Consider the following 16,996-nt stretch of genomic DNA (forward strand, 5'->3'; position numbering starts at 1 on the left):
TGTGTGTGTGTGTGTGTTTATGTAACACTATATTCAACCCCCTCCCCTCATAGCACTGTTTCAAAAGTAGCCAATAAAAACCGATAATCCCAATCACAAATCATATGGATCTATTTATCAAAAAAGATGTACCAAGGCCTCTTTCAGGTAATCTTTTAACCTAGTTTGAGTTGATGAGCTGCTTGAAAGTAATGCAATTACATTTCTCTCTAAAACCTTTCTAGCACTCATTAACTCTTGTAAATTTACAACAGACCATCACCCAGGTGGTAAGAATTAGTGCATTTAAAAAATACAGTATACATTATGTGAGAAAACCAGTAAAATAACCAATCTGTCTTTGTAATCCTACTCCTCAATTGCTTTTCATTTCCTTATATTTTCTTTCTCAAAAGGCCTTAGAAAAGGATAGTGTAGTTCAAACAGTTCCTGCCTGCAGCAGTGACTAATTCTCAGGACAGGTCTATAAATTTAATAGGCAGTTACTAAATCTGATTTAAAAAACACTATGAAAGCAGCATTTGAGAAACAAAAAATTTCCCAAGTCTCTGTGTCTTTAAATGTCAAAAGAAAAACTTAATGGAAGGAAATATCTCTGATATTTTGCAGAGAAGTACATTTTACACTTAATTTGTTACTTTTAAGCATAGCTATTTTCTTACAGAATTACCTGTATACTTTGAGGCAAAGTAACTTCTGTTGCCCTACAATGCTGGATGACACCTTGAGCCTCTTCCTGTGCTTTCAAATGATCTGCCCAGGTAAAGGGTTGAGAAGAGGCGAAAAGGAGTCGAGTTTTAATACTCCAGTCCACAGGTAACTCAGTACTTTCTGAGGATGGAATATCAGATTCGGCGAATGATACATGAGGAGTCTTTCAGAAAACAAAGAACACAAAAATTAGTAGAGTACCAAGGAAAAAACCCTTCAATTTATAGAATTCATCAACTAACATACTCATGACCACTGAAATTTCAAAATGTTATGAACAGTACAATAAATAACACTGAACATATACTACACACTGTGAAAGAGTCTGGAAAGAGCCACACTAAACCGTTAACAGTGATGTTATCTCTGGAAAGTGGGAATTTCTTGAGGCTGGTGGAAGGGCAGGTTTCACTTTTTAGTTTATTATAGTTCTATATAGTTTAGTTACAAGAGACATACTATTTTCACGATCATGATTTAAAAACATCTACTATTGATACTGCTATCAAAGCAGAAATCTTCCAAGTATTTTTTACAAAGCACTTTTTAAGCCTCTAAAACTCTGGAACCAGGTCTAAGTTGCTCTTGCAGGTAACTCAGGTTGGGTTCTTAGAGGCCATATTTAAGAAGCATTTGCCGACCTCAAAAATTCCTCCCGAACTGTTTTGCTGTCAAGTCAGTATTCTCCACGTTACAATAATTCTTCTAGATGACATTATTAAAAAATAACGGGGAAGAGGGAACTATTTCCAAGAGACCCGAAGGCCATTTATTTGCAAGAAAGGGAGACTGGGTCTTGGGAACTCTTCTAGCCTGCTCCCATTAGGACAATCTATGCATTTGTTAAACTATCACGAAAGAAGCAGCTGAGGAATGGAATCAAGAAGCGTTTCTGTGTGTATGGTGGTGGTAGGGAGGTTCAGTGATATACCACAACCCGTGGAACTCATTTGGGGATTTGGTTTGAAGATGCAGTGAAGGATTAAGTTCAAAAAGCAGCTGAGCCTGGAGGCACTGGCTCTGAGTGATGAGCTGGAGTTGTCACTACCTACAGAAGAGCGTGAAAACTGTTGGGGGCAGAAAGAAAACCCACATCTATGCCTGCTTTGGCACTGGTGCCATTATAAACATTACCACAACATAAAAGTCCTTTACCAAGGCTGATGCCTGCCATCTTTTCAACCCTGGTAGAGATGATCACTTGGGGCTCTCTGTGAAACTATTTTCCAGGTAAAACACTTCTGAGAAGTATACGCTTATGTTATAAGAATATACACTCTAATGACATTTAAAAAGTATTACCTGGGGTAATTCAGTAACGGCTGTTCTTTCAGGAATCTTCTCTTCCCAGAGCAAATCATTTTCTTGATTAGAATCTAAAAACTGAGGTTAAAAAATGGTCCTTTTAAATTATAAATGATGCTGGAGTTCGCTTTAAACATGTAGACCTTCACCTGGCATACAAGTTTCTCAGCAAGTGCAGGAATTCACGTGAGTGCAAATCAGTACAACAGAGGATTTCACTTGTTTTGTGCCTGAACCTTACTATCAAAATGGACCAAGAAAAGGGCAGGTGATTTGCGCAACTAAGAACTCACTAATCAATAATCTCAGTTCAAAAGATCCAAAAGGTTGTGGGGTAAGACAAATACTAGTAAATTCTGACCCCATCAATACTCAACATTCCCCCAACCCCAGAATAATTTTGAGCGCGTGAGAAGGCAGGCACTGAATCACGCAGGAAAGAGGGTCCTGTAACCTTCCCATCAAACGGTGGCCTTCCAGGAGTAGTGCCAGGATTACTCGGAGCTCTCTTCCCACTGATCTCCAACCCCCCACCAGATGGCTGCAGCCCAAACTCCCCCGCCGCGCGCCGGGCGGGGTGGCGGGGTCCACTCCTCAGGACGGGAAGGCCCCCCAAGTCCCGCGGCAGCTTGCGAAGCGCACTTCACGCCGCCCCGACCTCGCAGGGCAGCCACCCCCAGGGCTCGGGGCCCCCTGAGGCCGCGGGCGGCTTCGGCTTCGCGCCCATTTCGCTCCTGGAACGCGAGAACCCGCCATCTCTACTTCACAGCCGAATCGACCCACGAACTACGAGAGCCCCTCGGCTCCCAGGCACGAAGACACTCACCGGGCCCGGCGCCTCCTGCTGGCCGCGGGACGGCACGCTGGGAGGCTCGGCGGCGGCCCGCGGCCGGTTGTCCAGGCGGACGGCCCCTTTTCCGTCGGAGCCGCAATGTCTCTGGCGGCCTTTTGAAACTGGGCGAGTAGCCGGGCACCGACAGTGCCATCACGCGCCTCGGAAGCCGAGGACCCGACCCGCAGCAACCGCTGGCGCTTCCCGCGCGCCGCGGCCCCGCCCCGACGTAGCCCCGCCCTCGCGGCGTCTCTCGGCGCGTGTGCCTTACGGCGCTCGCGAGACCCCACCCCCGGCTGTGTTCCTCTGAGGCGGAGGGCACGGGAGGGCCCTGGGCTTCGCCGGGCGCCGCGTTGGCGGTCTGGTTGGGTCCTCGGCTGTAGTCGGGTCGCCGGGTGCTAGGTGGCTGGGAAGCACGCGGTCCTGCGCACTGGAATAGATGAGCGCTGTTCAAATCCGCAGCAGGGTGTGATGAGCACCAGGCACGGCGCCAGGATGAAAACGAAACGTCACACTTGAGCTGCCCCTTCGATAAGCTTCCAGAGCGCAGCGGCGACGTCCAGAGCTGGAGAGGGAAGCCTGGGCCTCCTTCCCCTTCCCCCGAAACAGAGAGCCCCAACAGGAAATCAGCACGCCGGCTACGCAAGCGCAGTCTCCCGCCCCGCTTCCCAAGCATCGGCACTGCAGCCTTCCACGCAAACACTGCAGTGGTCACGGACGAGTTACCGTGATGCTCCCGTTCGATCCTGAGGAAACCCTGGAGTGAATGAATATTTGAAAAAAAAAATTTAGCTTTCAATGGGCTAGATCCTTTGAGACTTGAAAATATATTCAAAGTATTAAATTACGACAGCAAAGGATGTAAAAGAAGGAAGGGGTTGAGAATGGAGTTGATAACAAAAGTAATGTTATTTTGACATAGCAAGACTCCAACAGCTTTATCAGAGTAGCGTGGCTTCTGCTGAAAGCAGTCTTCTTCATGTAAAGAATTTTATAAGAGGCAAATATATAGGAACAATAATTTAAAAGGCTTTCAGAATATTCCCTTTAGATGTTAAATTTTAGAATTGTCTTGACCCGTCTGTACGATGTTTCCAAATACTTTTCAAATAACTTCAGATAACTCTGAGCATCGTGTCTCAGCAGGAAAACGTGCTTAAAAACATAAAAATTTGCTTTTATCTTCCTTGACTTTTCTGAGCAATTTGCAAGGAAACTCTGGCTTCAATACTGGAATAGGTTCAACCAACTGAGGTCTGAGAAAGAACAAAATTAAAATTGAACAACTTGCTTCTTTCTTCCTTGATTTTTCTGAACAACTTCCATGGTAACTTTTGCCTCGTATAGTGGAATGGGTTCATCCAACTGAGGTCTGAGGAAGAATGAAATTATTAGAAATGTCTAGTTAAAGACGAATAGAGCACATAGCATAGTAGTTTAAAGTTGCCATAGTTCAACTCTATTACTTTAAATCAAATTTGTCCATTAATATTTCCACTGTTAAAAGCAGTTACATTTTGAAGGGGGGAAAATACCTATTTTATGCATTCTCTCTTTTTTGATAAACAGATCCAGCTGAAAAAAAAATTATACTTTTCTTCTTGTCAACCTGTAGGTTATTTCAAGTTGCTTTGGGAGGGGTGATGAGGATAAGCAAAGGGTGAGGTACAGTATGGAATGGAGTAAGGAAAACTAATGAACCACGTCTATCTTAGGGAATGCATACTGGTGTATATACACTTCGAGAAATACTAAAGAGCAGCTATTTATCTAAGCAAAATAATAAAATATGGAGGCAAGAGGTGTACTGAGAAAGCGGAAACAAAAATGGGAATGCCCATTTTATCTCCTGGAGAATAGAAAAATAAACAAGAACAATAATTTGGTCATTTAGCATACCTAAAAACACCAGTTGATAACTTCTCCATCACATCTTTTAAGATACGTAGCTGGAAAGACTGTTAAGGTGGCAATGTAAAGGAGAGAGGAGTAAATAAAACCATTTGATAAGCAGAAGGTACTAGGCAGCTCACCTATTTTTTTTTTTTTAATAGAAATTCTGTAAGCTGTCATGTTTACCTCTAAAACAGGAAAATGGGGGAACTGATTTGAGAGAGACGGTGATATAATAGAGCCTGAACTTCTAAGGACAAGACATGAAAGAAGCCTAATGCCTGTCATAAGTAATGACTAGTGTTATCCCAAATGGATGGTAACAGAATGGGGTCAGGGTTTCATTTTAGCGCCACTTACGTTATTTTTAGTTAAAAAACAATTTTAGCACTTATCTCTCTTACTTTGGGTGCACATTTATTTATTAAACCAGCTAATAAATACATATGCAGGGAAGTTAATAATCTGTGTGTGTAATATATGCCACTAAGAGAATTAAAAAGCAGGGTAAAATTTAAAACTCTAGTCATTTACTTGAAATTATAATATTAGAACTGAGAGTCTATATAACTGCTAGGACAGGAGAATTATTTATGGCATATAGTCACACAACTGGAAGGAGACTGCTATGTTAAATCACAAGCAGCAACTGGCTCGTGTGATGCAGCTGAGCGGGTGTGCACGAGTGAGGACTGAAGTCTGATCCAGGAAATTTAACATTTCATATGAACATAGCACGTTTCAGTGTGGCCCATGGATTTGTCAAACAGGTTAAAATCTCATGGTGGGGAGAAAGGGGAGCAGGTGAGAGATTTAAGTTATTAAGTAACGCAGGCATAGCAGCCAGGCCACCTTCTGACATGAAAGATTCAAAACATACTAACTTATGTTACTTTTAATACATGGTCTCTGTCATTAACATCTCATGGTATTCTTGATAATTACAATGTTATTGAATGTGTCATTATTTAAAGTTGAAATTTAAAGAATTCTTTTAGAAAGTTAAAAATTAAGTTTATTTTCCAAATTTAATATGAAAATATTTAATCAGAAATACATTAAACACATACATTCACTACATTAAGGGGACGTTCTGGTTTTGAAATGTGTACTCTTTAAAACTCAACATATGCAGTATACTAATGAAATATTATTCAACTATTTGAAAGCTCTGTATTAAGTCTGCCATTGCTCTTAGAGGAGGCTGGCCTTTGTACACGTCACGCGTTTGTAACAATGCACATTTAATAAAAATAAAGAATGATATTCAGTGAGACAAACATACGGTTGTGCAAGTCTCTTTCTTCACGCACAATTATATTCTATTAAGTAATGAGAACTTATTTTTTATCCAATATATTAAAGTTTTTACCACGTACAGCTGCCTTTAAAACAGGCATCTTAGAAATAAAACGTTTATTCTTAAGTTGACCCTGCTCTAAAGAGGTCTGGACCTTTCTTTTGGAACTGCTCTCATATTCTCAAGAAAACTTTTCATTACTTTTACCAAAATGGAATGATCAATTTCATTCACTAGATTTGTTACTGAATCACTTTCATTTAAAAAAATCAAACCCATCTTCATTTGATGAAGATTTCCTAGTGTTGATATTCTTAAAAACACCCCATATGGGACTTTCTTGGTGGTCCAGTGGTTAAGACTCTGCCCTTCCAATGCAGGGGAGGCGGGTTCAATTCCTGCTCGTGGAACCAAGATCCCACAAGCCGCGCAGCCAAAAAAAACTCCCCAAAAAACAAAAAAAAACACCCCACAAACTCTTAACTTTGATAACTATTCTGAAATGTTTAACGCAATGGCACCACCATAGGAGTAAAGATGCAGCCTGTCAAAGTGATCTGTAATTTCCATAATGCCAGGTTAAAAACGAAGCAAACTCTTCCATGTATTCTATAGTTTCTCATTCAGAAATGAGCAAGACTGCCTGGGTGTGATTCCTGTCCTGCCACTTGCTAGCTACATCCTTAGGCATGTACTAACCTTTCTATCCTTCAGTTTCTTTACCTGTGACACAGGGATAATGTAGTACTTAACTTTCACAGGGCTTTTTAATATTTAAATAAATTAATACCTATAAAGCACTGGGAACATTGTTTGGCATGTTCAATGAAAGTTAGTTGCTATTATTATTATTAAAGAACTTAATGATGAGAATACAAGGTAAATTTCAAGCCAGAAACTCAAGTCAGTAGAAAAAAAGGATATAAAGATATTTTCCCTGTTGTACATTTGACAAATTCCAAACTTCATCATTAAGGAAAGCCACCGTCGCTCCCTTGAGGAAAAGGCAGTGGCTATCTGGAGGATCCAGCTTGGATAGAATGCACAAAGAATGATCAGTTACTGTGAGTTTAATAGCAGAAGAATGATTGGTATCTTCAGCCAGAAAAGCTTTTACACAAATTAAATAATACCCAAATCACAAATAATCAGCACACAAATTTTAATAATAATAGGTATACTATAATGTTTTCTTTTCTAATGTATTGTCCAAAATGATGAAACAGCAAGGTCAAATGCAAGGCCAATCTAGAGGTGATGAAGCGGTAGTAGGTATATGTGTGCGGGGGTATGTGAGAGAGAGATATTTCTCGTTGCTACTCACCAGTCATCTTCATGAGGAAGTTGGAAAACTGGTGAAGCTTGGTACATGAGAATTATGGTATTTGCATATCAACCATGATAAAAATACTTGAATTGAATTTTGTTGAGAAATGTAACTTTGGAAGACAATGTGTATACACACACACACACACACACACACACACACACACATATATAGTAAATCCTAATTTGAATTAGGAAATTGTCATAATTTTATATAGAAATATTTTAAGTATATGTCAACAAGAATGTTTGTTACTAAAGAAAAAAATCTTATTTGAAACACTATTAAAAAATTCATGTCACTACTTCCAAACCACTAAGTAAAAGTTAAATGAACTCCTCTGCTAAGCACTATATTTCAACATTTGGCCAACAGCTAAAAGTTAAAACAAATAAAGCTACATTTCTTTAAAAATAGGATATAATTCAGAATTTATACAAATTTAGCCACATCTTGCTAAAAGACTTAAGCATTATTCTTTGTTAATTGCATCCTTTTGGTGTATCAGTAATGCTTTATTGTTTCTGATAATACCTGCAGGTTTTCTTCTGTCGTTACCCAGTGGCCTCCAACACCAAGAAGGGTGATGATATCATGTTTATGTGGTAGTAGTTGTAATTTTACAGCTGGTTCATCATCTTTACTATATAATCTCACTTACAAAGGAATTGTTTAAAGAGAGAGAGGGAGAGAGAGAGAAAATGTATTTTATAGTAATCTGATAAAAATTTATTCTTCAAACTAGTTCTCTTTACTTTTTAATGTAGTAACAAGGAAGCATTTTGTATTCAGACACTTAAAATATATTTTTTGCATTAAAACTGGTCATACACTTTAGATTTAATTATAAGTGATATAACTAAAGATAAAAAGTCTATTTTAATTTGAAAATCAGGCAAGATAACATAGCACATAACTAAGTCTGATAGTTTCAATCATAACATTGATAGCTTAATACTTTGGGAAAAGTTGACTTCTGAGTAAGGAACTCAGATTCAAGACAGTCATACTGGGACTTCCCTGGTGGTGCAGTGGTTAAGAATCCACCTGACAATTCAGGGGACACAGGTTTGAGCCCTGGTCCGGGAAGATCCAACATTCCGCGGAGGAACTAAGTCTGTGCGTCACAACTACTGAGCCTGCGCTCTAGAGCCTGCGTGCCACAACTACTGAAGCCCGCACGCTTAGAGACTGTGCTCCATAACAAGAGAAGCCACCACAATGAGAAGCCCGCGCACTGCAATCAAGAGTAGCCCCGGCTTGCTGTAACTAGAAAAAGCCGCGTGCAGCAACAAAGACCCAATGTAGCCAAACAAACAAACAAAAAAAAAGACAGTCATATTTTGACATAATTATTGAAATGTCCATTTGAAAAGTTAATGAAGTATACATTCACTTCCACTGAAAGATTTTTCTGAGTTAATTTCGAATCTTGAAAATACTGGCTAAAAAGGAATACATATGGTCATAGCTGTATTCATTACGATTCTTAGGATAGAAGATAAATTCTAACGAAGTATAAACAGAATCCCTTTGCAGGCTTGTGAAACCTGTTCTTTAGGTGTGATGGCACTACCTAAGAGTGTAAAGATTAGGTGTTAAGTAGATATTGGTTAAACTACAGAAGTTCAAGCAAGGTGAAAATGCAACAAAATTCTGTGCACTTTCCAAACAAGGACTGCAGAAATCTACCATCCAATAGAGGGCAGCCATACATAGCAGAACTGACTAATTAAGCAACTGGCTGAGACCTGAACTAATCTAGGAACCACTAAGGAGATCATGTCTGCAGATTTCTTGTAGAGATACTTAAAGTCCAATGCCTACACTTTAAAAGGCAAGCATGTTCTCTCTTCCAGACAGTGCTTACAATGGGAATAAAATGAAGAAGCGCCAATTTAAATAGAAAAGTTCAAAAATAAAAAAAACCCTACACATCAATTTAATAATATATAAATAATTATTTCCTGGTTATATATTTTTTTCCCAGGAATTCACCCATCACAATAAAAAAACTACAGAGACTACTGATTTAGTAAAGTACCCACCTCCAGCATCTAGGACAATATCTACTCCAAGGCCACCTGTTTCTTCTAAACAGCTTTCAGCAACCTGGGCTTTCCCATTGGACACATCGATCACTCGGGCTGTAAAGGACAGGAAGTCAGGCAATCTGTGTGTGATCAACACAACTCAGAGAAGAAGAGAAAGAAAAGCAAATAAATATTTCTTCTCTGAAATGAATTAAATGGTTGAAGGAATTACTGAATCAAATTATACTTTTTCTCATCTAACCAGTATGCTAAGGATCAATTTAAATGAAGGAACTGGTATATTCAATAAAATAAAAATATGAGCATTTTGCAGATAATGTGTCCCAACGTTGGTTTGTTGACACAGAGGATTGTTCTTTACAGCTAAAGGATATTTTGCCAGAACTGAGAATCTCTAAACCACAGAGGTACATATATATGAAGATGTGGACTGAAAGATTAAGCAATTTCTTAAGTATGTTCAGATTTAATAGAGTTTAGAGCTAAAAAGTACAAAGATATATTTATGTGATTTGGTACTTCTCTGTTAGAGGCCGTTTTAACCTTTCTCAGTCATAGAGATCCCAGCCCACACCCGCATCTCCTGACTTTGCCCTCCAAAACAAAAAAAATCCCGAAGGTGAAAAAAAACCCAGGATTATTTGAAGCAGGGTTAGTAAAAATTAAACTAACTTTAACTGGTTGCTTTAATGTGTTAATACAACAAGCCAGTGAGAGAACTAAAAAAAAAATCTCAATTTGAATTGGCAAACGAAGACACATGTTTATATTTCATTTTTGTATCTTTTAACACCTTCTCAGCAAAGAGAATCCCTCTCAGAGATTCTCAGATTGGAGGTGTTGTCCAGTAGTGACTGAAGTCTCGGGGGATGGAGGTGAGGGTAGGGGGACTCGAGGGAAAGGGGGCTGAAGCACCTCAGAAGGGCAGGGTTAACCAAGAGGAAACCGCTCCCTTCAACAATACTATTCATGCTACCCACCCCCTTCCATTTTCAATCTCTCTTCTTCCTTTTTTTCTTATTTTCCTCCTTTCTCCAGCCCCTGTTTTTTTTTTTTTTTTTTTTTTTTTTTTGTGGTACGCGGGCCTCTCCCGTTGCGGAGCACAGGCTCCGGACGCGCAGGCTCAGCGGCCATGGCTCACGGGCCCAGCCGCTCCGCGGCACGTGGGACCTTCCCGGACCGGGGCACGAACCCGTGTCCCCTGCATCGGCAGGCTGACTCTCAACCACTGCGCCACCAGGGAAGCCCCAGCCCCTGTTTTAACCTTCCTTCCATTTCTTGGTTATCTCTGCCAGAAGCATAACATAACTATGGAAATAACACAGGCTTTACTATTAGGCAGGCTTGAGTTCAAATTCCATACCAGGCCTAGTGGTACATCTAGTGGTACATCCTTGGACAAGCTAAATTCTGAGATGCTGTTTCCCAGTTAGTTGACACTGGGTTGTTGGGGATTTAAGGAACTATCATCCATATTAACACTCAATGAACCTTACTTTCCTTCCTGCCTGCCCCTCACTTAACACTCTGCTCATCTTCTTTTCTCTTCATCTGTTAAACTCCAACATTAATTCAGTTAACTCCAGTCTGTAAAATTCCATTCCTCTCTTTCTTCTCTTCTTTTTCAATCTCTATTTTCTTTCTCCTTTCCATATTCATCACTATTCGTATACGTTCAATCTTTTCAAGAGTTCCCCAACCTCTACCATGTCCTATTTATCCTAAACTATAACTGACCTGGGTTTCTGTGTAAGTGGCTCATCTCCCTTCCTAGTGTATCACAGGAAACAGACAAATTTAGAGGCATATCACTGGGTAAAAGAGGTTGAGAAACGTGAAAAGTGATGCAAAAATATATTGATTTATTGACTAAAACCAAAGAGGCATCAGGTGTTTCTCAACCGTGTCAAAGTTCACCTAATTCAAACTTGGGTGAGTTGGTAACAATGAGACAAAGAAGAAAAAACACTGAAAAATGTAGGTTTAAGAAACAAATCATTAAAATTTAAACTATAACTTATGTAAACTTGGACTTAGCACAGATACTAAGTGCATTTTTTAAATGACATGCATTTGGCAGTTTGTTGGTTGTTTTTTTTTTTTTTTTTTCGGTATGCAGGCCTCTCACTGTTGTGGTCTCTCCCGTTGCGGAGCACAGGCTCCGGACGCGCAGGCTCACCGGCCATGGCTCACAGGCCTAGCTGCTCCGCGGCATGTGGGATCTTCCTGGACCGGGGCACGAACCCGTGTCCCCTGCATCGGCAGGCGGACTCACAACCACTGTGCCACCAGGAAAGCCCTGCAGTTTGTTTTACAAGTGCAGTTTTTAAGGTGATATCTCTTCAAAATTTTATGTTTTAAAGTCTGTGTTGAGTACTATTACCCACCTATAGAAGGCCTACATCTTTCAAGACACTGCTTGTCTTCAAGGCTGCACGCTGTTGAAATCACTTTGGCTCCTCTGTGGTGTGCTAACTGAATAGCTATTGTTCCAAGTGCCTGTGTGGAAACAAATACACGATGGTGTTATAGATATAGGGCAGAGGCCGTATCTAATTCATTTTATATGTCGTTTAATAAACTGTAATAGTTTAGTGCTACCTCAGTATATTTTAAAATGTTGTCTGATAGAAAAAGAAAAAAATACGGATAAGTTTAGAAGTGGAAACATTTGACACACTCTTCCTCAAGAGGGGTGGTGGAAAAGCTATGTGTGCCACAGGCTCTCAGCCAGTCTGACTGCAAGCAGCACACAATTTCAAGGACAGAGGCCGAATTCAGAACACGGCCTTGGAATGAGATAAATGGGCCATTAAGGGCCTTGCCAGCATAATGTACTAAGCTAATTATATAATATCAATACATATGCAAGTCCAGCAACCTCAACTTCAAAAGTTCCATCCTTTTGCTGACATGTGGAGTAAGTTCAGGGAAACACTACTATCCTGATGTAGGACATAAGGATGAAGCCAATGCTGAAGGCAGTTATGCCTTTTTTTCAATGAAAAGCAGGGGAAAAAGCATTTTCATCAACAGCCAGTTAGAAAATAAAACTATAAAATCACCCCAAGTTTTGTGACATTTTTCGATTATATTTTATGTAATCTCTTTTAGTATCTTGAACTATATTTTGAAGATGTATGTAATATGTTTAAATTAGCACAGTTTTGAGCTTGTGTGATCTATCTATAAATGTAACACCTTAATCACATAAGTGTAAAGTATGAGGGATATGATACAAAATTGGCAGGGAGTCCTGGGGTCTGGCTTCAAAGACTATGAGCTATTTCAGGCTTTGTGTAACAGACATGAATAAAAGTGGCTTGTCTTTTTTTTTTAAAGTACTAGCAGATTCAAAGTAAAAAGAAACTAAACACAGTAATGCTAACTTTTATCTCCTTGATAAAAGCTGCTTATTTTAGAAAATGGGAGTTTGGTAAATGTATCAGTGAATAAGCTAACTGGCAACAAATTATATTAGCAAATGGATGGCCCATTTCTCAATTCCCTAAGTTTATTTGTATTTTGGTCTGTTTCTTAACAAAACCATTAGCACCTACACTTGCTCCGTCCATTATCAGCACTGACTTTCCAGGAGAGAGATGAGAAAGATAATGCAGAGCTGTATAGGCTCGTACTCCATCCCGAATGGTTCCAGCAGCTTCTGTCCACGTAACTTTTTCTGGTTTGTGAACTATCACAAAGAAAAAGAGGAAACAATCTGTTAGCAAGTCCCATTAGATCTGCTTCCTGGATCTGTTTCCCTCCATCTCTGCTCCCACCATGGCCCTGGTCCAAGCCTACTTCTAGTATCTCTCACCACATTACAGTTTCTCTGCTTCCATTCTTACCCATGCATACTCCACTTTCAGCATAGGAGTGTGTGTGTGTGTGTGTGTGTGTGTGTGTATTTTTTAAACGTTTTATTGTTAAAGTAAAATGTATGCAGAAAAGTACACGAAATAAAGTACAGCTGGATGAATAAATATGAAGTAACCACCATCCTGGTTGAGAGAGAGGACACAGCCCTCACGCCAACAGCCTCGCCTCTCCGGCCAGAGACGTTTTTTTTTTGTTTTTTTTTTGTTTTGTTTTGTTTTTTTGCGGTACGCGGGCCTCTCACTGTTGTGGCCTCTCCCGTTGCGGAGCACAGGCTCCGGACGCGCAGGCTGAGCAGCCACGGCTCGCGGGCCCAGCCGCTCTGCGGCATATGGGATCTTCCTGGACCGGGGCACGAACACGCGTCCCCTGCATCGGCAGGCGGACTCTCAACCACTGCGCCACCAGGGAAGCCCCAGAGACGTTTTTTTAAAAATTGAGATATAATTGACATCAGAGGTCACCACCATTCTAATGTATTTTCTTATTCACCTTCATAGTTTAATAACTCAAGTATCCATTCCTAAACAATATAATTTTGTTTTGCCTGTTTCTGAAATTTATCTAAACGCAATTGTACCATACACATTTTTTCTTTTTTGCTGAACATTGTTTTTTAAGACACATCCTTTCTTGTTACATGTGGCTATAGTATAGTGCTTCCATTTTTTTTTTGTTGTTTTTTCGGTACGCGGGCTTCTCACTGTTGTGGCCTCTCCCGTTGCGGAGCACAGGCTCCGGACGCGCAGGCTCAGCGGCCATGGCTCACGGGCCCAGCCGCTCCACGGCATGTGGGATCTTCCTGGACCGGGGCACGAACCCGTGTCCCCTGCATCGGCAGGTGGACTCTCAACCACTGCGCCACCAGGGAAGCCCAGTGCTTCCATTTTTGATGTCTTATGGCAACATCAAATTTCATAGAATGGATTGGTTATCCACTCTCCAGTCAAGGAACATTTGTGTTTTTTTCCCCATTTTTGGTAGTTAAGCATTCTTAACTAAGAATGCTCTTGTATAAAAGTTACTCTTAGGGGCTTCCCTGGTGGCGCAGTGGTTGCGAGCTCGCCTGCCGATGCAGGGGACACGGGTTCGTGCCCTGGTCCGGGAGGATCTCACATGCCGCGGAGCGGCTGGGCCCGTGAGCCATGGCCGCTGAGCCTGCGCGTCCGGAGCCTGTGCTCCGCAACGGGAGAGGCCACAACAGTGAGAGGCGCGCGTACCAAAAAAAAAAAAAGTTACTCTTACACTGGTACACAGGTTTTCTCCAGGATATTTACTGAGGAATGGAAATCCCAGCTCCAGGATATATTACCTTCGACTTTATATTTACAAAGTGGCTGTATGAATTTACTCTCCCACAGCTGCTGTTGTGAACATCCTTGTCAACCCTGGTATTATATATTTTTGCCCATCATATGGATGTGTAATGGTTTCTTACATGTGATCTTATTGATAATTTGCTTTCCCCTGACTACTAATGAAGTTGAGTACCTTTCTGTGTTTGTTGGCCATATGGAATTCCCTTTGTGAAGTGACTGTTCAAGTGTTCTATCAATTTTTCTATTGTTGTTGACTTTTTCTTATTGATTTGTAAAAATTCTTAATATATTCTAGATGAGTCATTTGCTTGTTTATGTGTTATAATTATTTTCAACTTTATGGCTTCTCTTTTCAATCTCTTTAGTGGTGTTTTTGAAAAACAAGTGTCACAATGATCTTTTAAAAACATAAATGACATCCTAACACTTATGTGTTTATAATTAATCAATGGCTTTCTATTGCACTTGGAACAAAATGCAAACTCCTAATATACTGTAATTTAAGCCATATTAGCTTTATGTTTTCTGACCATTAAGCTGCTCTTTAATATGTTTATTTAATTTTTGTTTTTATGTTGTACACTGAATGTGATTTTTTTCACAGTATAGGCAATACTTTCTCATTTTACCTACAATCAAGTTTATAACACTTTCCGTAGTCTTTACCAGGACTATTTTTCCTCTTATGTCAACAGATTCAGATGGGTTAGCATGGCCAGTCAGCATTGAATTTACCAACTAATTAGTGCCATCTAGTGGGGAAGCAAAGCATCCAAGCACATGATGAAAATGTTCAGACAAGCAAGGCATTAAAAGAGTAAAACGGGGGATATCTCACACAGTACTTTATTCCTTACCAAACTCAAGATAGCTATTTTCCCACTTTTACTGATTATGAAGTGGGGTTCAGGGTAATTAATTTGTCTGAGGCCACAAGTTTCAATGTCTGACTTTAAAGCCCATCTACTCTAACAGTGCATGTTCAATCTATGTAAAATTTATTTATATGGAATTTTTTGGGAACATCTTTCATCATAAGAATTGGGACTACCTATACTTTCATTAGGAAATAAAAAATTCAGTGCTTAAAAAATTCTAACAGTAATAAAACTACATCTAAGATTGCAGAGGCTTTAAAATTACATGGTTGGACATGGTTTAACGTTGAGATCCTTGCTTTTGTGTTAGGTGGTACACAAGTGTTTATTATGTCATAAAAACTAAGAAAATAAAAAGAAGAGAGCCATGTATGGATCAATAATAACAGTATGTCAGAGCCCAAGAATTACAATTTCAATTCTTTCTACCTCAGGTCCAAAGGAATAATGCTGAAAATGTGCGCCAATTGTTAAAAATTTAACTTCTGTTTTATATTGCAGTATAGTTCACTCACAACATCATGCTTGTTTCAGGTGTACAGCAAAGTGATCCAGTTATACATATACATATAGCCATTCCTTGTCATATTCTTTTCCCATATAGGTCACCAAAGAATACTGAGTAGAGTACCTCGAGCCATACAGTAGGTCTCCGTTGATCATCTACTTTGTATGTATCAACAGTAGTGTGTATATGTTAATCTGAAGCTCCCAGTTTATCTCCCCCCCAAATTTCCTCTTTGGTAACCAGAAGTTTGTTTTCTAAGCCTGTGAGTCTGTTTCTGTTTTGTAAATTTGTATCATTTTTTTTAGATTCCACATATAAGTCACATCATATGATATTTGTCTTTCTCTGTCTGACTGACTTCACTTAGTATGATTATCTCTACGTCCATCCATGTTGCTGCAAATGGCATTATTTCCTTCTTTTTTATGGCTGAGTAATATTCCACTGTGTATATGTACCACATCTTCTTTATCCATTCCTCTGTCGATGGACATTTAGGTTGCTTCCATGTCATGGCTATTGTAAATAGTGCTTCAATGAACATTGGGGTGCATGTATCTTTTTGAATTATGGTTTTCTCCAGATTATGCCCAGGAGTGGGATTGCTAGAGCATATGGTATTTCTATTTTTAGTTTTTAAGGAACCTCCATATTGTTCTCCATACTGGTTGTACCAATTTACATTCCCACCAACAGTGTAGGAGGATTCCCTTTTCTCCACACCCTCTCCAGCATTTATTATTTGTAGACTTTCTGATGATGGCCATTCTGACTGGTGTGAGGTGATACCTCATTGTAGTTTTGATTTGCAGTTCTCTAATAGTTAGCCTTGTTGAACATATTTTCATGTGCTTTTTGGCTATCTGTATGTCTTCTTTGGAGAAATGTCTATTTAGATCTTCTGCCCATTTTTTGATTGGGTTGTTTTTTTGCCATTGAGCTGCATGAGCTGTTTGTATGAAAAATAAAATCAGAATGGCTTGAGAACTG

General features: G+C 39.9%; 2 protein-coding genes across 5 annotated transcripts in view; both read right to left on the reverse strand.

Annotated features, from left to right (window-relative positions):
* Positions 1-3,650, reverse strand: part of DONSON (DNA replication fork stabilization factor DONSON) — a 10,774-nt gene extending 7,124 nt beyond the window's left edge. The window contains 4 exon segments of the mRNA XM_024758179.1: positions 671-874; positions 2,014-2,094; positions 2,843-2,921; positions 2,923-3,650. Of these exon segments, the coding sequence (XP_024613947.1) occupies positions 671-874; positions 2,014-2,094; positions 2,843-2,921; positions 2,923-3,524 (966 nt within the window). The 5' untranslated portion in view covers positions 3,525-3,650.
* A 13-nt stretch (positions 3,651-3,663) lies between these two features.
* CRYZL1 (crystallin zeta like 1) overlaps positions 3,664-16,996 on the reverse strand; it is a 35,115-nt gene continuing 21,782 nt past the window's right edge. The window contains exons 7-13 of one of the 4 annotated variants that reach the window (XM_024758180.1): positions 12,983-13,116; positions 11,810-11,921; positions 9,417-9,515; positions 7,903-8,024; positions 6,966-7,071; positions 4,748-4,793; positions 3,664-4,220 (exon numbers count right to left, since the gene is read on the reverse strand). In XM_024758180.1, coding sequence (XP_024613948.1) covers positions 4,121-4,220; positions 4,748-4,793; positions 6,966-7,071; positions 7,903-8,024; positions 9,417-9,515; positions 11,810-11,921; positions 12,983-13,116 — 719 coding nt within the window. In that variant the 3' untranslated portion in view covers positions 3,664-4,120. Of the gene's footprint in view, positions 4,221-4,747; positions 4,798-6,965; positions 7,072-7,902; positions 8,025-9,416; positions 9,516-11,809; positions 11,922-12,982; positions 13,117-16,996 lie in introns of all 4 variants that reach the window. The other 3 variants (XM_024758181.1, XM_024758182.1, XM_024758183.1) reach the window with 3 other exon arrangements.

The sequence above is a fragment of the Neophocaena asiaeorientalis genome, unplaced genomic scaffold, assembly GCF_003031525.2.
Source record: "Neophocaena asiaeorientalis asiaeorientalis breed wild unplaced genomic scaffold, Neophocaena_asiaeorientalis_V1.1 scaffold45, whole genome shotgun sequence".
NCBI lineage: Eukaryota > Metazoa > Chordata > Mammalia > Artiodactyla > Phocoenidae > Neophocaena > Neophocaena asiaeorientalis.